The 23,915-nt window shown below is 37.3% G+C and overlaps 1 protein-coding gene across 2 annotated transcripts in view; it reads left to right on the forward strand.

The window, feature by feature from the left end:
* NETO2 (neuropilin and tolloid like 2) overlaps positions 1-23,915 on the forward strand; it is a gene marked incomplete at both ends in the record, with an annotated part of 73,171 nt that overhangs the window by 22,216 nt on the left and 27,040 nt on the right. For both annotated transcript variants that reach the window (XM_082606758.1, XM_082606759.1), the window contains one exon: positions 21,827-22,055. In XM_082606758.1, coding sequence (XP_082462884.1) covers positions 21,827-22,055 — 229 coding nt within the window. The remainder of the gene's footprint in view (positions 1-21,826; positions 22,056-23,915) is intronic.

Below are 23,915 nucleotides of genomic sequence, written 5' to 3' on the forward strand. Positions count from 1 at the left end.
GGCTCACAGGATTTGATTGCAGTACTTCGACAGGAGTGGGGGAAACGGATACTCCACTCTTGGAGGGCACACACAAAATAGTGTACATGTCGGAACCCAGGGGAAGGAGCAGTGACCCCATAGGAGACCGAACCACACCTACCTGCTAGTGTTGGAGGGTCTCCTGCAGAGGCGGGGGGTAGCAGTGTCTCACCGTGAGGACAAGGACACTGGCAGCAGAAGTTCTGGGAAGTATTCCATGGCGTAAGCCCACCAGAGTCCACCATTAGCCCCACCAAAGAGCCCAGGTAGGCTCCAGTGTTGGGTCGCCTCAGGCAAAACAACCAACAGGGAAGGAGCCCAGACCAAACCATCAGCAGACAAGTGGATTAAAGTTTTACTGAGTTCTGCCCACCAGAGCAACAGCCAGCTCTACCTACCACCAATCCCTCCCAGCAGGAAACTTGCACAAGGCTCTTAGATAGCCTCATCCACCAGAGGGCAGATAGCAGAAGCAAGAAGAACTACAATCCTGCAGCTTGTGGAACAGAAACCACATTCACAGAAAAATAGACGACAAGATGACAACGCAGAGGGCTATTTACCAGATGAAGGAACAAAATAAAACCCTAGAAAAACAACTAAATGAAGTGGAGGTACGCAACCTTCCAGAAAAAGAATTCAGAATGATGGTAGTGAAGATGATCCAGGACCTCGGAAAAAGAATCGAGGCAAAGATAGAGAAGGTGCAAGAAATGTTTAACAAAGACCTAGAAGAATTAAAGAACAAGCACCTAGAAAAATTAAAGAACAAACCAACAGAGATGAACAATACAATAACTGAAATGAAAAATACACTAGAAGGAATCAATACCAGAATAACTGAGGCAGAAGAACAGATAAGTGACCTGGAAGACAGAATGGTGGCATTCACTGCTGCAGAACAAAATAAAAAAGAATGAAAAAAAAAATGAAGACAGCCTAAGAGACCTTTGGGACAACATTAAATGCAACAACATTCACATCATAGGGGTCCCAGAAAGAGAAGAGAGAGAGAAAGGACCTGATAAAGTATTTGAAGAGATTATAGTTGAAAACTTCCCTAACATGGGAAAGGAAATAGCCACCCAAGTCCACAAAGTGCAGAGAGTCCCAGGCAGGATAAACCCAAGGAGAAACATGCTGAGACACATAGTAATCAAATTGGGAAAAATTAAAGACAAAGAAAAATTATTGAAAGCAGCAAGGGAAAAAGGACAAATAACATACAAGGGAACTCCCATAAGGTTAACAGCTGATTTCTCAGCAGAAACTCTGCAAGCCAGAAGGGAGTAGCATGACATTTAAAGCAATGAAAGGGAACAACCTACAACCAGGATTACCCAGCAAGGATATCATTCAGATTCGATGGAGAAATCAGAAGCTTTACAGACAAGCAAAAGATAAGAGAATTCAGCACCACCAAACCAGCTCTACAACAAATGCTAAAGGAACTTCTCTAAGTGGGAAACACAAGAGAAGAAAAGGACCTACAAAAACAAACCCATAACAAGAAAATGGTAATAAGAACATACATATCGATAATTACCTTAAACGTGAGTGGATTAAATGATCCAACGAAAAGACAGTCTCGCTGAATGGATACAAAAACAACACCCATGTATATGCTGTCTACAAGAGACCCACTTCAAACCTAGGGACACATACAGACTGAAAGTGATTGGATGGAAAAAGATACTCGATGCAAATGGAAATCAAAAGAAAGCTGGAGTAACAATATTCATATCAGATAAAATAGACTTAAAAATAAAGAATGTTACAAGAGACAAGGAAGGACACTACATAATGATCAAGGGATCAATCCAAGAAGATATAACAATTATAAATATATATGCACCCAACATAGGAGCACCACAATGCATAAGGCAAATGCTAACAACTATAAAACAGGAAGTTGACAGTAACACAATAATAGTGAAGGACTTTAACACTTCACTTACACCAATGGACAGATCAGCCAAACAGAAAATAAGGAAACCCAAGCTTTAAATGACACAATAGACCAGATAGATTTAATTGATATTTATAGGACATTCCATCCAAAAACAGCAGATTACACTTCTCAAGTGCAGATGGAACATTCTCCAGGAAAGGTCACATCTTGCATCAAATCAAGCCTCAGTAAATGTAAGAAAGTTGAAATCGTATCATCTTTTCTGGCCACAACACTATGAGATTAGAAATCAATTAAAGGGAAAAAAAACTTAAAAAACACAAACACTTGGAGGCTAAACAATACGTTACTACATAAGCAAGAGATCACTGAAGAAATCAAAGAGGAAATCAAAAAATACCTAGAGACAAATGACAACGAAAACACTATGATTCCAGTGCCTATGGGATGCAGCAAAAGCAGTTCTAAGAGGGAGGTTTATAGCAATACAGTCCTACCTCAAGAAACAAGAAAAATCGCAAATCTAACCTTACACCTAAAGGAACTAGAGAAAGAAGAAGAAACAAAACCCAAAGTTGGTAGAAGGAAAGAAGTCATAAAGATCAGAGTAGAAATAAATGAAATAGAAAAAAAGAAAACAAACTAAAAGGTCAATAAAACTAAAAGCTGGTTCTTTGAGAAGATAAACAAAATTGATAAACCATTAGCCAGACTCATCAAGAAAAAGAGGGAGAGGACTCAAATCAATAAAATTAGAAATGAAAAAGGAGAAGTTACAACAGACACCATCAAAATACAAAGCATCCTAAGAGACTAATACAAGCAACTCTATGCCAATAAAATGGACAACTGGAACAAATGGAAAAATCCTTAGAAATGTATAACCTTCCAAGACAGAACCAGGAAGCAATAGAAAATATGAACAGTCCAATCACAAGTAATGAAATTAAAACTGTGATTAAAAATCTCCCAACAAACAAAAGTCTAGGACCAGATGGCTTCAGAGGTGAATTCTATCAAACATTTAGAGAAGAGCTAATACCCATCCTTCTCAAACTCATCCAAAAAAATTGCAGAGGAAGGAACACTCCCAAACTCATTCCATGAGGCCACCATCACCCTGATACCAAAACCAGACAAAGATGTCACAAAGAAAGAAAACTACAGGCTAATATCACTGATGAACATAGATGCAAAAATGTTCAACAAAATACTAGCAAACAGAATCCAACAACACATTAAAAGGATCATACACAATGATCAAGTGAGATTTATCCCAGGGATTCAAGGATTCTTCAGTATACACAAATCAATCAGTGTGATACACCATATTAACAAATTGAAGAATAAGAACCATATGATCATCTCAATAGATGCAGAAAAAGGTTTTGACAAAATTCACCCATTTATGATAAAAACTCTCCTGGAAGTGGGCATAGAGGGAACCTACCACAACATAATAAAGGCCATATATGACAAACCTACAGCAAACATCATTCTCAATGGTGAAAAACTGAAAGCATTTCCTCTAAGATCACAAACAAGAGAAGGTTGTCCACTCTCGCCACTGTTACTCAACATAGTTTTGGAAGTCCTAGCTGTGGCAATCAGAGAAGAAAAACAAATAAAAGGAATACAAATTGAAAAAGAAGTAAAACTGTCACTGTTTGCAGATGATATGATACTATACATAGAGAATCCTAAAGATGCCACCAGAAAAGTACTAGAGCTTATCAATGAATTTGGTGAAGTTGCAAGGTACAAAATTAATACACAGAAATCTCTTGCATTCCTATACACTAATGATGAAAAATCTGAAAGAAATTAAAGAAATATTCCCATTTACCATTGCAACAAAAAGAATAAAATACCTAGGAATAAACCTACCTAGGGAGACAAAAGACCAGTATGCAGAAAACTATAATACACTGATGAAAGAAATTAAAGATGATACAAACAGATGGAGCGATGTACCATGTTCTTGGGTTGGAAGAATCAGTATTGTGAAAATGACTACTACCCAAAACAATCTACAGATTCAGTGCAATCCCTATCAAATTACCAATGGCATTTTTTACAGAACTAGAACAAAAAAATCTTAAAATTTGTATGGAGACACAAAAGACCCCAAATAGTCACAGCAGTCTTGAGGGGAAAAAATGGAGCTGAAGAAATCAGACTCCCTGACCTCAGACTATACTACAAAGCTATAGTAATCAAGACAGTATGGTACTGGCACAAAAACAGAAATATAGATCAATGGAACAGGATAGAAAGCCCAGAGATAAACCCATACACCTATGGTCATCTGATCTATGACAAAGGATGCAAGGATATACAGTGGAGAAAAGACAGTCTCTTCAGTAAGTGGTGCTGGGAGAACTGGACAGCTACATGTAAAGGAATGAAATTAGAACACTCCCTAACACGATACACAAAAATAAACTCAAATGCATTAGAGAACTAAATGTAAGACTGGAAACTATAAAACTCTTAGAAGAAAATATAGGAAGAACACTCTTTGACATAAATCACTGCAAGATCTTTTTTGACCCACCTCTTAGAGTAATGGAAATAAAAACAAAAATAAACAAATGGAACCTAATGAAAGTTAAAAGCTTTTGCACAGAAAAGGAAACTACAAACAAGATAAAAAGACAACCCTCAGAATGGGAGAAAATATTTGCAAATGAATCAATGGACAAAGGATTAATCTCCAAAATATGTAAACAGCCCATGCAGCTCAATATTAAAAAGCAAACAAGGCAATCAAAAAATGGGCAGAAGGCCTAAATAGACATTTCTCCAAAGAAGACATACAGATGGCAAAGAAGCACATGAAAAGCTGCTCAACATCACTAATTATTAGAGAAATGCAAATCAAAACTATAATGAGGTATCACCTCACACCAGTTAGAATGGGCATCATCAGAAAATCTACAAACAACAAATGCTGGAGAGGGTGTGGAGAAAATGGAACCCTCTTTCACTGTTGGTAGGAATATAAATTCATACAGCCACTATGGAGAACAGTTTGGAGATTCCTTAAAGAACTAAAAATAGAATTACCATATGACCCAGCAATCCCACTACTGGGCATATACCCAGAGAAAACCATAATTCAAAAAGACATATGCACCCTAATGTTCATTGCAGCACTATTTACAATAGCCAGGTCATGGAAGCAACCTAAATGCCGATCGACACGAATGGATCAAGAAGTTGTGGTACGTATATACAACAGAATATTCCTCAGCCATAAAAAGGAATGAAATTGGGTCATTTGTAGAGACGTGGATGTATCTAGAGACTGTCATACAGAGTGAAGTAAGTCAGAAAGAGAAAAACAAATATTGTATATTAATGCATATTATGTGGAACCTAGAAAAATGGTACAGATGAACCGGTTTGCAGCGCAGAAATTGAGACACAGATGTAGAGAACAAACGTATGGACACCAATGGTGGAAAGTGGGGTGGAGGGGGGTGGTGTGATGAATTGGGAATTGGGATTGACATATATACACTAATATGTGTAAAATTGATGACTAAGAAGAACCTGCTGTATAAAAAAATAAAATTCAAAAAAATGAATAAAATAAAATTCAAAAGTTAAAAAAAACAAAACTAAAATGCTTCAACAATGATAGTGTAACATTCAAAAGGTCATTTACATATATCCAAATATGTATCACAGAATTATGTTAAAATTCGAGGAGTTATGGTTGCCTCACAGAAAAGCATTAATACAGCCATAAAACATAATTTATTCCAAAATAAATGTTTCAAATGGTAAAATTGAAATAAAAACTGGAAACAGTGTGTGAATAAAAAAAGAACTATGAGGGCAAAATTAAGGTATTTGTGGGTAAAAATAATAATTGGACCAAGTGCTATATTTAAAATCCAAGTATATCCTGTTTTAGGTTAAGTAAAGGAAATTTTGAAAATACACAAACAGGAATGAAATAGATGCTAAAAGAGCTGATACAGCTATTAGAATTGAAATCAAGATGGTCACGAATTCACAAGGAAGATATATTTTAAATTTTATGTGTTAATATAGCCTCAAAATGTACAAAACATGAATTGACAGTTTCTGAGGAAAACTGACCAATCCACAATTATAGCGTGTAATTTTTTTGCCTCTCAGTAATTAATCAAGCATGTAAAAAAAAAATGTCAAGGCTTAGAAGATTTGAACAACACAGTTTGCCTAATGGAACATGATATCTTGACTTGCAACATCCAGAGAATTTTCATTCCCTACAAGCATGCCTGAAACATTTATGGAAACTGATCCATACACTGAATGGAAAAAGGAAGTCTGCCATACATACCAGTGCTTGGTATCATGCAGAGCATCCTCTGACAAAAATGCAATCAAATTAGGAACCAGCAACCAAACAATAACTTTAAAACCCCATATGGTGCTAGGAAAGTTGGACAGCTGCTTGTAAATCAGTGAAGTTAGAACACACCCTCACACCATACATACACACAAAAAAGCTCAAAATGGCTTAAAGACTTAAACATAAGACATGACACCATGAAACTCCTAGAAGAGATCATAGGCAAAACGTTGTCTGACATAAATCATATGAATGTGTTCTTAGGTCAGTCTCCCAAGACAATAGAAATAAAAACAAAAATAAACAAATGGGACCTAATCAAACTTACAAGCTTTTGCACAGCAAAGGAAACCATAAACAAAATGAAAAGACAACCTACAGAAATGGAGAAAATCTATGCAAACGAAGCAACTGACAAGGGCTTAATTTGCAAAATATACAAACAGCTCATACAACTCCACAAAAAAACAACCCAATTGAAAAATGGGCAGAACACCTAAATAGACATTTCTCCAAAGAAAAAATACAGATGGCCAATAGGCATATGAAAAGATGCTCAACATTGCTAATTATTGGAGAAATGCCAATCAAAACTACAATGAGGTACCACCTCACACTGGTCAGAATGGCCAACAAAAAGTCTACAAATAACAAATGCTGAATACGGTGTGGAGGAAATGGAACCCTCTTACACTGTTGGTGGGAATGTAAGTTGGTGCAGCCACTATGGAGAACAGTATGGAGATTCCTCAAAAAACTAAGAATTACCATATGATCCAGCAGCCCCACTCCTGGGCATATATCCAGGCAAAGCTGTAGTCCAAAAAGATACATGCACTCCTATGTTCATAGCAGCACTATTTACAATAGTGAAGACATGGAAATAACCTAAATGTCAATCGACAGATGAATGGTTAAAGAATATGTGGTACATATATACAGTGGACTACTACTCAGCCATAAAGAACAGGATAATGCCATTTGCAGCAACATGAATGGAACTAGAGATTATACTAAGGGAAGTAAGAAAAAGACAAGTACCATATGATATCACTTTTATGTGGAATCTAAAAGACACAATAAACCTATCTACGAAACAGAAACAGACTCAGACATAGAGAAAGACTTGTGGTTGCCAAGGGGGAGGTAGGGTGGGGGAGGGATGGATTGGGTGTTTGGGATTAACAGATGCAAACTATTACATATAGAATGGATGAACAACAAGGTCCTACTCTATAGCACAGGGAACTATATTCAATGTCCTGAGGTAACCCATAATGGAAAAGAATATATTTTTCTTTATTTAATATTTTAGGTTTATTTAGATTTTCAATCTCTTTTTGAGTTTAAAGTTATTTTTCTAGAATATTGCTCATGCTTTCTGGTTCCACATTTATTGGTATAATACTTTACTCGGTATTCTTTTACAATTATTAAAACCTCAATTCCATTTGCCATTTTAAATTTGTGCCTTTGCTCTTTTTTTCTTTATCAGTTTGCCAGAAGTGTGTTTTCAAGAACTGTTGTTTTAAAAAAATCAACTCTTGTTTCTTTGCTTCCCATTTTCTCAGTTTGTGCTTTTATTTCTTCTGCTTTCTTCAGATTTACCTTGTGATTCTTTTTGCAGCTTCTTGTGTTGAATTCTTTGGTAATTAATTTTCAAATGTTCTTTCTCTAGCAGGTATTTAGGGCTATCAGTATGCTACTAAGTATTTCCTTATATGTTTCATGAGTTTTGATATGTAGTGTCTTCATTGTTGTTGATATCTAAATATTTTACAATTTAAAACCGTTTTAAACATTTTATTTTTTATTTAAAAAAAATTTTTTAGCATCTTTTTGGACTATAATTGCTTTACAATGGTGTGTTAGTTTCTGCTGTATAACAAAGTGAATCAGCTGTACATATACATATATCCCCATATCTCTTCCCTCTTGCATCTCCCTCCCACCCTCCCTATCCCACCCCTCTAGGTGGACACAAAGCACTGAGGTGATCTCCCTGTGCTATGCATCTGCTTCCCACTAGCTAGCTGTTTTACATTTGGTAGTGTATATATGTCCATGCCACTCTCTCACTTTGTCCCAGCTTACCCTCCCCCATTCCGTGTCCTCACATCCGTTCTCTACTTCTACGTCTTTATTCTTGTCCTGCTCCTAGGTTCTTCAGAACCACTGGAAAAGAATATTTTTAAATGTGTGTGTGTGTATGTGTATACACACACACATATAACTGAATTACTTTGCTCTACAGCAGAAATTAACATTATAAATCAACTAAACTTCAACTTTAAAAAACCCATATGTTTAGAAATTTAGTAATATACCACCTTGTAATTGATAGGTCACATAAAAAAATCAGGGTGGAAATTTGTACACATTTATAAAAAACTTAGCAACAGTGAAAATACTACATATCAAAACTTGTGGGATACTCCTAAAAGTACTTTAGGGAATTTATGATCATAAATGCTTCTTTTAGGAAAAGAAAAATATTTAAACTTAATGAGCTAAAATTCAACTCAAGAAGCTAAAAGAATGACCAAAAAATCCAAAGAACAGGTAATAATAAAACAGCAGAAATAAGTGAAATTAAAAATTCACGAAAAGAAAGAGTCAACAGGGCCTCCCTGGTGGCGCAGTCGTTGAGAGTCCGCCTGCCGATGCAGGGGATACGGGTTCGTGCCCCGGTCTGGGAGGATCCCATATGCCGCGGAGCGGCTGGGCCCGTGAGCCATGGCCGCTGGGCCTGCGCATCCGGAGCCTGTGCTCCGCAACGGGAGAGGCCACAACAGTGAGAGGCCCGCATACCGCAAAAAAAAGAAAAAAAAAAAAAAAAAAGAAAGAGTCAACAAAAGCTAAAGCTGGCCCTTTGTTTAAAAAAAAATAATTACAATAGACATACCTCTGGCAAGATCGACCTAGAAAAAAAAGACATAAATTATGTTAGAAGTGGAAACAGTCATAAATCAACTACAGCTGAGATTAGAAACCATTATAAGACAAACTATGAAGAAGACCTGCAAATCAAATGATTAAAAAATGTAAGTCAAATGAGTGAGTTTGGACTCAAACTACAAAAGAGTGGGAACATTAAGAGACAATTAGAAGTCTGAACACTGGTATTTTATATTAGGAAATTATTCATTTGTTTGGTGTGATAATATGAGGTTTTTTTTTTTTTTTTTTTTTTTTTTTTTTGCGGTATGCGGGCCTCTCACTGCTGTGGCCTCTCCCGTTGCGGAGCACAGGCTCCGGATGCGCAGGCCCAGCGGCCATGGCTCACGGGCCCAGCCGCTCCGCGGCACATGGGATCCTCCCAGACCGGGGCACGAACCCGTATCCCCTGCATCGGCAGGCGGACTCTCAACCACTGCGCCACCAGGGAGGCCCGAGGTTATTTTTTAAAGTCATCTTTAACAATACATATGGAACTATTTACATGTGAAATGATATCTCTGGGATTTGTCTCAAAATAATACATGAGAGGCAGAAGTTGGGAGAGGTATAGATAAAGCTAAAGTTAAGAGATGGGAAATGGGTTTATGATACTCTTTTTTCTGCTTATACATGTTTGAAATTTTTCATAATCAAAGTGCTTCAGACTGTTCTTTGTTAATACATTTGTAAACAGTCTAAGTGGACAATTTCCTGAAATATATAATGTATGTGTATATATATACATATATACAATTTATCAAAATTAAATCAAAGAAATAGAAAACCTAAATAAACTCTTACCAAATTGATGAAATTGATTTTGTACTTAAAGTGTGTTAACAGAAAAACTGGCCAAATTAGATTTTACCAGATACTCAAGGAACATGTTATATAAACTGTTTTAGAAAACTGAAGAAGAAAGAACTTTCCCCAGTCTGTTTTGTCAAAACTAAATAAATAGCATGAGAGAATTTTAAGCCAGAGAATTATTTATAAAATGAAGGACGGAAAAAAAAAGACCCAAAAGACTAAACAGTAACAAACTAAACCTAACAAATTTTTTTTAGAAATCATAACCAAAGATGGGCTTATCTTAGAAATTTTTGGACAGTTTAATATGAGAAAATCAAATGATGTAGTTTACCACATATGTAATTCCAACATAGGATGTATCTTCAGCATGACGAGGAATATCTACTAAAATCCTTAAAGCAAACATCATAATTGATGGTGAAACCTTAAAATCATTTTCTTTAAACTTATGTCTATTGCTAGTATTTTATTGGTGGTGGTCAATGCAACAAGATGAGAGAAAGAAAAAATGTTCATGAATTATAAAAATACATTGGTTTTTTGTACTATAGCCAAAAGCAGTTTGAAAGTAAAACTTAAAAAAAAAAAAAAAGTTGTAAAGAACAAATCATAAGGTACCAGGAAGTAAATTTTTAAATTATATTGAAATACACAAAAGAAGGCCTACAGAAATGGGGGAAGAGGGAGACATGCACCACTTTCATGGATGGGAAGATGGAAATGTTTATTGTTCCCTAATTAATCTATCAATTTAAAATTCCAGTCCAGATCCCAGCACGGCTTTCTGGGGAATGTGGCAAGCTAATTCTAAAATTCACAAAGAAGAGGAAAGGATCCAGAAGAACCATGACAATTTTGAATAAAAACAAAGTGGAGTACTTACCCTTCGAGATAAAGTTGGGGTAGTTGGACAGATGCATTTATCACTGGGGTATGCAAACTGATAAAACTGAGTAAGGTTTCTAAAAGTAGGACTACACATGTATGGAAGCTTGGTATATAATGTATAGCATGCCAGATCAAAAGGAGACACTTGATAATTGATGTTACAACCAGTTGACTATTGATGTGAGATCCCTGTCTTGCACTTGGCATAAAATTCATTCCTAAATGTTAAAACTAAAACTTTCAGAAGAAAATACAGGAGTATAGTTCTAAATATAACCTTTGGTTAGGAAACGTTTTATTAAAAACAAAGAAGACACAAAGTGCAAACCATAAAGATAAAATTTATCAATTATACTACATTAAAATAAATGACTTCCAGAACCAGCCAAGATAGAGTAAGCCCACTACAGCTTATTGCTCTTAACTTATTATAACTGAGAACTCTGGATAGAACACAAAAAGCAAGTGCATAAGGATTCTGAAAAGTAACCATTAGAAGGTGGGTTTGGGAAGGAAGTCAAAACTTGAATAATGACCCCAAATCACCACAAACCTGTGATTCTTAAATCACAGGTTTTTTTCCTTCTTTGTCTTTTGGGCTGGTTTGTGGAACTGAAAGCAGGTACAGACAGAAGAAAATGCTCTAGCCAGAAGACTGAGAAAGGGGCCCTTACAAACTGAAGGCGGAGGGGCATCCCTGGTTTGTTTTTTCCCCTTTACTAGCTCTGCCCAAGGTCAGCACCAGTCACAGCAGCTACAGCAGCAACTGAAACCCCATCTCCTTAACCAGTAGAACTTGGAAAAGGATATGGTGATGTCTGGAGAGTATGGAGGGAATCCCCATTGGTTTTTTTTCTCTTTGTTCTTAGTCACTCAAAACTCATAACAGGTTAGGAGACTAAAAACTCTGAGGAAAACTTATCTTTCTGGCCACCAGAGGAACTGAGAAGAGGAAACCGTGTTACCCAGAGAATGAGAAGTCTTGGAGAACAGGGAGCTAGAGACAGGTGCTAATTCTGGCTTACTCCTGAGCTGCATACGCATGGAACAGGCCCACAGAAACATGGCAAAGGTGTTGAGGACCAAATTACATTATAAACACTGTCCAAGTGCCTGAGTAGGGCATGCCCTAGGCAAGTCTACATAGCACGGCAAAGGCCTTGAAAACTGAACCAACACTGGAACCCACACCCACAAAAAGAGGCAGTACATGCAATCTGAACGTTTCTGGGTAGGTTGCCTGATAAAACAAGCAACAGAACTCAACATTTTCCACAGATTTTTAAGAGGACCCAGAGTTTCAGTGTTATATCCAAAATGTGCAGGATATAATTTTAAAATTACTCGCAATATAAAGAACTAGGGAAATGTGATTAATTCTGAAAGGAGGAAGTAGCAGATCCCAACCCTAACAGGACTCAGATGAATTGTAGATTTTAAAGCAACAATATAACCATGTTCCCTGAGGTAAAGATAAACATTCCTGAAATGAGTGAAGAGATAGATCTTAGCGGAGAAGTAGAAACTATAAAAACGAACCAAGTGAAAATTTTAGAATGGAAAAAATATATCTTAAACTTCTAAAAGATATTCACTGTATGGGCCAATAGGAGAGTGGAGATTATAGAGGAAAGTCAGTAAACTTGAAGGTGACTCAGTAGAAACTACCTAATCTGAAGTACTGAGAAAAAAAGATTGAAAACAAATTATACTAAAGCCTCAGGGACCTGCGGAACAGTTTCTAAAGGCCTAAAATTTATGTCACTTAAGTACCAGAAAGAGAAAAGATTCTTGTAGAAAATATATTTGAAGAAATAACTGCAAAAAAAATTGCTGAAAGACAAATTTACAGATTCAAAAAGCATAGCAAACACCAAACGGGATAAAGACAAACATAAAACAAAGCCTACTCATATCAAATCAAGCTACTTGAAACCTAAGATTGAAAGCTTTGAGCTGTGACACAGAAAAATGATGTATTTTGTATAAAGGAATGATAATTTTTTTTTCGGTACGCGGGCCTCTCACTGTTGTGGCCTCTCCCGTTGTGGAGCACAGGCTCCGGACGCGCAGGCTCAGCGGCCATGGCTCACGGGCCCAGCAGCTCTGTGGTATGTGGGATCCTCCTGGACCGAGGCACGATCCCGTGTCCCCTGCATCGGCAGGCGGACTCTCAACCACTGCACCACCAGGGAAGCCCAGGAATGACAATTTGAATGACTATGGATTTCTCTTCAGAAATCATAAAAGCCAAGCATCAAAACCTTTAAGTGCTGAAAAAAGGAACTGTGAACTTAAGAATTTTATATCCAGCAAAAATATCCTTTCAGGAATGAGGGCAAAGTAAGTACATACCCTAATGAAGACAAAGAATTCATTGCCTGGAGACCTGCTATAAAAGAAATGCTAAAGGAAGTTCTTTAGATAACAGAGAAATGGCACTAGAAAGAATCTTGGAATTTCATGAAAGGGTACAGAAATGGTAAATATCTGGATGAATATAAACCATTTTACCAACATCAGAGACAAAAGAGAGGACCTTGCTATAGACCCTCCAGTAAAACAATGGACCTTTCTGTGCCCCAAAATCAGATGACTCAAACGAAATGGACAAATTCCTTAAAACCACAAGCTGCCCAAACACATCTAAGAAGAAATATGTAACCTGAATGGCCATATATTTATGAAATAAATTGAATTCATAGTTCAAAACCTTCTTACAAAGAAAGCTCTTAAATGGTTACACTGACAAATTATAACACATTTAAAGGGGAAATAATGCCAGTTCTTTGCAATCTCTTCCAGGAAGTACAAGGGGAGGAATGCTTCTAAACTCAAGACAAGCATCACCCTGATACCACCGAACACATTATAAGGGAACTACTGATCAATATTCCCCCTGTGAGGTTTTGCTCTGTAATAAGAAATATATATATTTGGTCTTCATGCACATTTCTGGCTCAGAGCTCACAAAACCCTTGGAATTTCCTGAGTGATAAGAGCAATGAGAGCATCTATTGTTACAATATTTGGTCTCTTGTCCCCAGTTCCTAAAAATGTTTCAGAGCCATAAAGTTGAAATGGGTGTCTTGTTATTCATAACAAGCCCTTTTCAACCACAAGTGAGTTTATGTTAATGAGGTGACTTCCGGAAATCCGCAAGAGATGGAGGCTTATTACCAGGGTAACAAATAATCTAGTAAGTAAACTGGTTTTCTGAGTCCTGTAAGCCACCCTAGCAAATTAAAGGAACCCAAGAATGAGATCTTAGGAACGTCAGATTTATAGCCAGTCAGTCAGAATCATGTGACAACCTGGACTCGTGTCTGGCATCTGAAGTGGAGGCCAGTCCTCTGGGAGTAAGCCCTCAACCTTCAGAATCGGATGCTGTCTCTGGGTAGATAGTGTCATAATTGAGTTGAATTGTAGGACACCCAGCTGATGTTTGAGAATTGCTGGTGGTGGCGGGGGTGGGTGGGGAAGACCCACGTGTTGGAATTGGTATCATAATTGTTATTCCAGAAAATAGATGCAGGGGACTTCCCTGGTGGTCCAGTGGTTAAGACTTTGCCTTCCAATGCAGGGGGTGCGGGTTTGATCCCTAGTCGGGGAGCTAAGATCCCATGTGTCTTGCAGCCAAAAAAAAACATAATGCAGAAGCAATATTGTAACAAATTCAATAAAGACTTTTAAAATGGTCCACGTCAAAAAATTTTTTTGATTAAAAGAAACTAGATGCAAAAATCCTTAAAGTATTAGCCAATCTAATCCAGCAATATATAAAAAGTATAATACACTTAAATAGTCACAGCCAAGTGTGGTTTATCCCAGGAATGCAAGACCAATTCAACATTTGAAAAATCAGTGTAATTCATTATATAAATTAAGAAAGAAAACTACATGATTATCTCAATCTGTTAAAAAAAATCAACACCCATTCATGATAAAAAAAAATCAGAGAAATAAAAATAGAGTGGAACTTCTGTAACCTGATAAAGGGTGTCTACCAAAATCTACAGATGACACCATACTTAATGGTGAAAAGCTGAATGCTTTCTCCCTCAAAATCGACAACGAGGTAACTCCCATTTAACACCATATTGGAAGTTGTAGACAGTGCAAAGTGGCATACAGATTGAAAACTATTTTTGCAGATGACATAATTACGTAAAAAAATTAACATGAAATATACCCTCAAAAAACTCCTGGAACAAATCAGTTTAGCAAGGTTGTAGGATAAAAGACCAAAAGACAAATATCAATTGTATTTTTTATATATACAGTTGATCCTTGAACAACACGAGTTTGAAGGGCACAGCTCCACTTATACATGGATTTTTTTTTTTTTAGGGTAAATACTACTACACCATCCACGGTCGGTTGAATCCACAGGTGCAGAACCAAGGATCTGGTGGACTGACTATAAAGTTATACGTGGATTTTTGACTGCAAGGAGGGTCAGTGCCCTTAACTCCCATGTTGTTCAAGGGTCAACTCCCATGTTGTTCGGGGTCAAGTATACTTTGTTGTTGGTAACTCCCATGTTGTTGAAGGGTCAACTATACTTTGAGCTATAAATGTTCAAAGGTTCAACATTTGAAGAATGAGCAATTGGAGTTCAAAATTAAGAAATCAGCAGTACCATTTAAAGTAGCACTTCCCCCACCCACCCCCCAAAAAAACCGCAACATCTGTAAACTGAAAACCTGCAGAACCCTGATGAAAGAATTCAAAGAAGACCTAAATAAATGGAGATATACACTGTGTATAACTGTTGATGGACTCAGTACTGTTAACATCCATTCTTCTAAAATATATCTATATAAATGAACAGTTGAAATTAAAACTCCCACTATATTTTTGCAAATGTCGACAGAGTGTTTCTAGAGTATAATGAAAAGGCAAGGAATTATAAGAGCCAAAACAATTTTGAAAAAGTACAAAGATGGAAGACTCACTACCTGATTTCAGGAGTTTAAATCTTCAGTAATCAAGACAGTGTGGTACTAACAAAAGCTCAAACACATAGATCAGTGGAACAGAATAGAGCCCAGAAAAGGATTCATACAAATACAGTTAATTGATCTTTTTTACAGAGATACAAAGTCAGTTCAATGGAGAAAGCATAGTCTAGTCTTTAACAAATGGTGCTAGAACAATTGGATACCCATATTTCAAAAAGAAAAAAAAAATTGACCTATACCTATATCTTAATATCTTATATAAAAACAAGTATATTGCAAAACTTTTAGAAGAAAACATAGGCAAAATCTCTGGGTTAGGGAAAGAGTTCTTAGATATGACATCAAATTAGAATCCATAAAAGAAAATCTTATAAATTGGACTTCATTAACATTAAAGCTTTTTCTCTGTGAAGGACATTGTTGAGTGAAAAGAAAAGGCACTAAGAGAAAATATATGTAAATCATTTGTCAAAAGACTTCTTTAACCCAGAACTCAAAACGCAACAATAAGAAAAGTACCCAATTTAAAAATGGGCAGAAAATTGGAACAGACACCTCACCAGAGGAGGTTTAGACATTTCAAAACTGCAAATTAACACCACAATGGGATATCTCTATACCTCTATTAAAATAACTAATTTTTAAAAATGACAATGCCAGGTGCTGGGAACTATGTAGAGCAACTGGGAATCTAATAACACTCCTGGTAGGAATGCAAAATGATATAGCCATTTTGGAAAACAGCTTGATGGTTTCCTATAAAGTTACCATGTGATTCAGCAGTCTCCTGGCTGGGTACCCAAGAGAAAGAAAAATATGTTTACACACAGAACATGAATGTGAATGTTTATGGTAGCTTTATCCATAATGAACAAAAACTGGGAACAGTTTTAAGTGTTCCTCAGTTGTTAATAAAGTTTGGTACATCTATGTAGTGAAATGTATTCAGGAATAAAGAGACTAACTATTGGTGATGCAGTAGCATAGAAGAATCTCAAATGCATTGTGCTAATCAAAGAATCCAGACTCAGAATACTGTGATTTTATTTGTATAAAATTTTTACTTAGGACTTCCCTGGTGGTCCAGTGGTTAAGAATCCACCTGCCAATGCAGGGGACACAGGTTTGATCCCTCGTCCGGGAAGATCCCACATGCCGCAGGGCAACTAAGCCTGTGTGCCACAACTACTGAGCCTGCGCTCTAGAGCCCACGAGCCACAACTACTGAGCCCACATACCACAACTACTGAAGCCTGTGCACTCTGGGGCCCACAAGAGAAGCCATCACAATGGGAAGCCCACGCATCACAACGAAGAGTAGCCCCTGCTCACTGCAACTAGAGAAAAGCCCATGTGCAGCAATGAAGACCCAGCACAGCCACAAAAAAAAAAAATTTTTTTATTTATATGGGAAAGGTGGAACGACAGCAAAAGGTCATTGGTCGCCAGGAAACAAGATTGAAGATGGATTTCGACTGCTGAGGAGCAGCAGGAGGGAATTTGGGGGAGGGGGTGATGGAACTTCTTGATTATGGTGGCTGTCGCTTGACTCTGCATTTGTCAGAGGATTTTATTATATATTACTTGAGACGTGACTGAATGTCTTGTGACCAAGTGTCAGCAAGGATTGAGGAACTGAAATTCTCTTAACTTACTTTGGAAGAATAAATTGCTACAGCCACTTTGGAAAGTCATTTGGCATGCTCTGGTAAAGCTGAAAATTGTTATGTCCTACAATACAGCAACCCTGCTTCTAGATAAATACCCAGATACTCATCGTATGAGAGCATAACGAGAATACAAGAATGTTTACAGCAGTATTTAATATTTTAAAAAGTGGAAGCAAGCTAAATGTCCACAAGGAAAATGGGTAGTGACTCATTTCTACAGTTGATCCAAGATTAAAGCTGTACATAGGAATTATAAAAATTATACTTAGGATGGGTTGTGTAGGAAAGATAATGGGGACATAGAAGGCTTTAGCTGTACGGTTGACACTTGAACAACACGGGGGATAGGGCTACCAACCTGCTTGCAGTTGAAATTTTGAGTATAACTTTATAGTCAGCCCTCTGTATCTGAGGTTCCGCATCTTCAGGTTCAACCAACTACAGACTGTAGTACTGTAGTATATAGTTATTGAGTAAAATCCATATAAGTGGACCTGCACAGTTCAAATCCACGTTGTTCGAGGGTCAGTTGTACACAGAATTGAACTGCACAGGTTCACTTATATACAGATTTTTTTCAATAAATATTTCAGTACTACACAATCTGCAGTTGGTTGGATCTATAGATACAGAAGCACAAATACAGAGGGCTGACTATGGGACTTGAGCATCTGCAGATTTTGGTATCCAGATCAGGTCCTTTCTAGGACCAGTTCCCCATGGATACTGAGGGATGAATGTACAGAGGTGGGGGTTTTTGACCATATTTAATAGTTAAGTATTTAAATGCTTAAGTGAAATTAATACTTTAGATCTTGCTCTTTCTTGAAATACTTTGTGAAGAAATGATTCTATATTCGTAAGTTTTTTAGGAGTGTGACCTAGAATGTTGAATAGTGGAGAATGTTACTTTTTATTAATAAAAGTCGATTTTTTAAGTTAACATAAAAAATACTGTTCACAGTTGACATGGAAAGTGGATCAAGGGACTTCCCCAGTGGCGCAGTGGTTAAGAATCTGCCTGCCAGTGCAGGGGACACGGGTTTGAGCCCTGATCTGGGAAGATCCCACATGCCATGGAGCAACTAAGCCCGTGTGCCACAACTACTGAGCCTGCGCTCTAGAGCCCACAAGCCACAACTACTGAGCCCACATGCTCTAGGGCCCGTGAGCCACAACTGCTGAGCCTGAGTGCCACAACTACTGAAGCCCACACGCCTAGAGCCTGTGCTCCGCAACAAGAGAAGCCACTGCAGTGAGAAGCCCTCGCACCGCAACGAAGAGTAGCCCCCGCTCACTGCAACTGGAGGATGCCCACGTGCCACAACGAAGACCCAACACAGCCAAAAATAAATAAATAAATTTATTTTGTAAAAAATGGGTCAAAATTTTTAAATTGTGTTAAATAAGAAAGTAAGCAGATGATTTTATTTAAGTACTTTAAAAGAAAAAATATGAAAGACCACCATAACCCTTGAGTACTCAAAATGGGGTAAACTAGTTAATGGATGATGTTGAAGAAATATTCACTTATATATACAAAAGAAGTCATTGGTGTTTGAGTATGTAAGTAGTGTTTTAGTCTATTTTTATCCGTGGCCTTTCCATAAAAATAACAGCTTTCTGAGGATTTCATTGCATTTCTTTTGGGGCCTTTAGGGGCTCTAGTAAAAAGCATTTTTTCCCCACTGGGGTTATGAAGCAATTGAGAACATGGAGATTCAGACTAGCCCCTTTATTACACTAAAGGCTAGGAGAAGCAGCTTAGTGAGAGAATCAAACTAGACTTGCTAATTCCCTACCCACTAGGTCCACCTCCTACCTCAGTCTAGACTGGACCGTCCCATCCAGGGAAAGTGCATCTGCAGAAGAGACCCACTTACCCAGGTCACTGCTTCTCATACTCGCTGGTCCAGGGAAAGAGGGAAGGAAAAAGGGACCAAATTCCCCCCCATCCAAGTGACTCTCTTCACTTCCCTGGGGAGGGTATAGGAGTGGGTAAGAGGCCAAGAGTGTTTATGTGTAGTAAAAGATCTTGTCTTCTGCAATGTAGGTGAGAGAAGAGTAGTTTGTGTCCCCCTCTACCCATTGCAATTTGTCAGCCTCATACTGTTAGAAATATTTTCTGAAGATCAGTTGAATTAAACTATTAACCAGTATTTAACTGTATTCACAATAGAAAAGAATGTCATTCTTGTCATATGACTTGCCTTAAAACCTTGACTTTTAAAAGTTATATATTTAAAGAGCATTTACTATGGCCTTATGCAAGTACCGTGTTTCTTCAGTTTAAAAAAAAAAAAGTAAATACTTCAGACTTCTTGATTATTTCCCTGGTATCTAGCTCTACCAAACTAGGTTTTATAAACCTACTCACTTTTTCTTTAATTGCTCTCAGCAAGACTTGTATTGGCTAGAATTAGCATGGGATACGCTCATTAGAAGACCATGCAACCTAATGGAGAAGAGAAATAATGACGGTAGTGGTGATACTGCCAGAGAACCGTGGGCAGTCTGTTTAGGTTATATGAACGATGAAGAAAGTAATGAGGACAAGTATAGTTTAAGCAAGCATACCGCTTCTGTGTTCAAATATATGCTTGGAGGTTTTATGCAAGTGTGAAATGGAAATCCATTACTGGTGATTTTCCACCAGTCTCTTGAAAGTGGCTAATTGGTCATTCCAAATAAGCCAAAGTTACTAGTCAAAATGTAACTCTGAGCTGTAGTTTTGAGTTTTTGTTCTTAGTTTTATGTCCTTAAGGTATTTTAGGGGGAAAAATATCTGACATTTTTGTTTTATGAAGCCCTTTAAAATAAAGAACGGGTGTGGCATCATACTGCTACCTCCAAGATAGCAACCAGCAGGTGAATACCCACTAGATGTCTCCAGTGGCAATCAAAGAAGTCTTTATTCTTCATTCACTAAAATATTGTTTTAATTGTAGAGTTACCTATGAACAAGTAGAGCCAAAAGGTGAACTGTGTATGAGAGAGTATGTGTGTGTGTGTGTGTGTGCCTGCACACATAGAAGGCATCCCAGGGAATGGGAAGAACGTACAGTTTAAGAGTCAGAGCAACCTAGGTTCAAATTCTCGCCCTAAGTAACCTTGGGCAAGTTCCTTAATCCCTGTGAGCCTTAGTTTCCTCCCAGCCCATAAAGAATAATACCTATTTCATTCTGTTCTTACGGAGATTACGCTCGAGGTCTTTCTAAGCCTACAATCTAATGGAACTCTTCAAATAAGAATGGGTCAGGCACATTTTAAGAAAAGCTTAGTGCCAGGTAGCAAGCTGCCTATAAAATTTGAGGAAGGGGGATACTAAGCAAAATAGAAAACTATAATAGTGCTTATTTTGAAACTCCAGTTTAAATCTTTCTGACTGAAAATGTAGAAAGTGTTAATTTATGGAGTAAAATCTTAAAACCACTTAAATGTGCAACAGTGAGATAGTGGGTAAATAAATGACAAGACGTCATGGGAATGATTACAGTTATGAAGAGTATAGATAAGTTTTGATGTGTTACAGCAAAAGCAGAATGTATGTATCTTACAATTAAACTTAGGTTTTGAAAATGTGAAGAGCGACTTCCCTGGTGGTGCAGTGGTTAAGAATCCACCTGCCAATGCAGGGGACATGGGTTCAATCCCTGGTGCGGGAAGATCCCACATGCCGCGGAACAACTAAGCCCGTGCACCACAACTGCTGAAGCCCACATGCCTAGAGCCTATGCTCTGCAACAAGAGAAGCCACCATAATGAGAAGCACGGGCCCTGCAACGAGAGTAGCCCCCGCTCGCCACAACTAGAGAAAGCGCGTGCAGCAACGAAGACCCAGCACAGCCAAAAATAAATAAATAAAATAATTTTTTTAATGTGAAGAAAAAAAGGTTTATCACAATAATTGTTAGAGTAATAGAATTATGTTTCTTTCATTTTCCCAGTTTCTCAGTACCAAGAGTTTGCTTTTATAACAAGGAAAATATGTAAGATAGTCATGCTTTCATGGAGCAAAAAATTTCTCTTTACAGACACAGCACAAACTTTAGGTTCCTTAATGCTTGGTTTCATTATTAAGACAACCAAAGAAACAGACCATTAGTCTTAGTTCTTTTACCTACTTAGGCATCATCCTTTTAGCTATTGTTTTTGTGCCAGGTGTTATAACTCAATGCAGTCAACTTACATATTGATTTGATAATAGAACTAGAAAATTTAATGTATCTTTTTAAAAGCACTGTTTTTCTTTGTTTTCATGTTACAGATTTATTTGAGGTTCCTAGATTATCAAATGGAGCACTCAAATGAATGCAAGAGAAACTTCGTTGCAGTCTACGATGGGAGCAGTTCTATTGAAAATCTGAAGGCCAAGTTTTGCAGCACTGTGGCCAATGATGTAATGCTTAAAACAGGAGTTGGGGTGATACGGATGTGGGCTGATGAAGGTAGTCGGCTTAGCAGGTTCAGAATGCTCTTTACTTCCTTTGTGGAGCGTAAGTAAATAATTCCTATAGCATTGGGATCTTTTACTTAATCATTTATTCAGAATACAATTATGGAGCATTTCCTTTAGACAAAGACTGCTAGTCACAGAATGTAGAAGTAACTAGGTCTTAGTATGTATTCTTAAGGAACTGACTGTCATGTGTGAAAAAAGACATGGTAATGCATAAGTTGAAACACTACCTATTATAAAGATATAAACATATGATAGGGAGTGCAAAAAGTGGAGACTTCTCTCAAGATTTTCAAAATTAAAAATAATTATCAGTAGTATGACTCCAGCTTATTGAATAATGTGAATCCATCAAACCATGTTCCCCAAAGATTTAGATTGACTTTTTTTTTAAAACTTTTAAAGTAATTTTAAGCTTATAGAAAGTTGTAAAAAATAGTAGAGTTCTCCTGTGCCCTTCGCTCAGATTCCCTTAATGTTAACATCTTACAAAACCGTAGGAAAACTGAATATTAACACTGATGGAATATTATTAACCAGTTTAGAGATCTTACTGAGAAGTCAATAGTTTTCCCATTAATGTCCTTTTCTGATCCAGGATCCCACACTGCCTTTAATTGTCATGTCTCCTTTAGTCTCTTCCATTTGTGACACTTCCTCAGTCTTTAATGACCTGGATGGCTGTGAAGAGCACTGGCCAGCTACTTAGTAGAATGCCCATTGATTTAGGTTTGTCTGATGTTCTCTCATGGATTCAATTGAGGTTACGCATTTCTGTCGAGAATACCATAGAAATCACATTCCACCTTTCTCAGTACATCATACCAGTGAGGTAGGGTACATAATGTGGTTTGCCTTACACTAACTTGGGTCACTTCCTTAAGGTATTGTCTGCCACATTTCTCTGCTATAAACAATAATTTTTCCTTTCTAATAAGTTTCTTTGAGAGTATGCAAATATCCTTTTGCTCACTAGTTTTAGCCTCTGTTAATGACTTCGGCCTGTAATAGTTATTGCTGCAGTATTTACCTAATGGTGGTTTTCTGTTTCCATCATTCCTTCTACACTTAATTATAATTCTGTGAAGAAGAGTTGTTCTTTTTCCTTCATTGATTTATTCAGTTACTTGTGTCAGTATGAGCTCATTTGACTCTATTATTTTATATATAATATATATATATATATATATATATATACGTTACTCTATAATAAAAGTTACTTTATTGCTCAGAGTCCCAGCTTTGGCCATTGGGAGCTCCTTTAGGTTGCCTCCTGTACTCTTTGGATAAGCCCATTATTTTTTTTAATCACTTCCTTACTTTCTGGTTCCATAGGCTGAACCAGGCTCAACTTGTGTTTTCCTTGCCCAAGCCTTAGAACCAAGCATGTTTCCAAAAATCCCTTTCCTTCTCTTCCAGTGAGAAATCTGGCTCTAATTATCCATGGTATATTTATTTGTTCAATCCTAGGATACACATAAAGTAATTTTTGGATTGCTAACCCATATCCCTGTTAGAAACTTCCTAACAGAGTACACTATTTGTGTGCAGTTCTTTTTATCTTGAGCCATGCTCTCAAAATATGGTGTTCCATTTACTTAGGTTAGTTATCTTCCTCTCTCCTTTGCGTGTGGTTCATCTGTAGTACTCTTAGGTTCATTTGTGACTGTTGTGACTGTTTATATTTTGTTTTGTGTCCCCCCGCCCTCATCATGGTTACTTTAAATTATTTTTATTTTTAGAGTACCTGGAATATTGCCATTATTCAAAGAGAGCTCTACAAAAAGATACACTCAAATATTGTTCCTTTCTCACCTCTCCTGTGCCAGTCCCACCCCCCAATTCTTTGCACTCCATTCCTACCAACTCTCTGCTGGTAACTAATCACATTAGTCCC

This window comes from Mesoplodon mirus, assembly GCF_964341445.2.
Source record: "Mesoplodon mirus genome assembly, chromosome: 19".
Lineage (NCBI taxonomy): Eukaryota > Metazoa > Chordata > Mammalia > Artiodactyla > Ziphiidae > Mesoplodon > Mesoplodon mirus.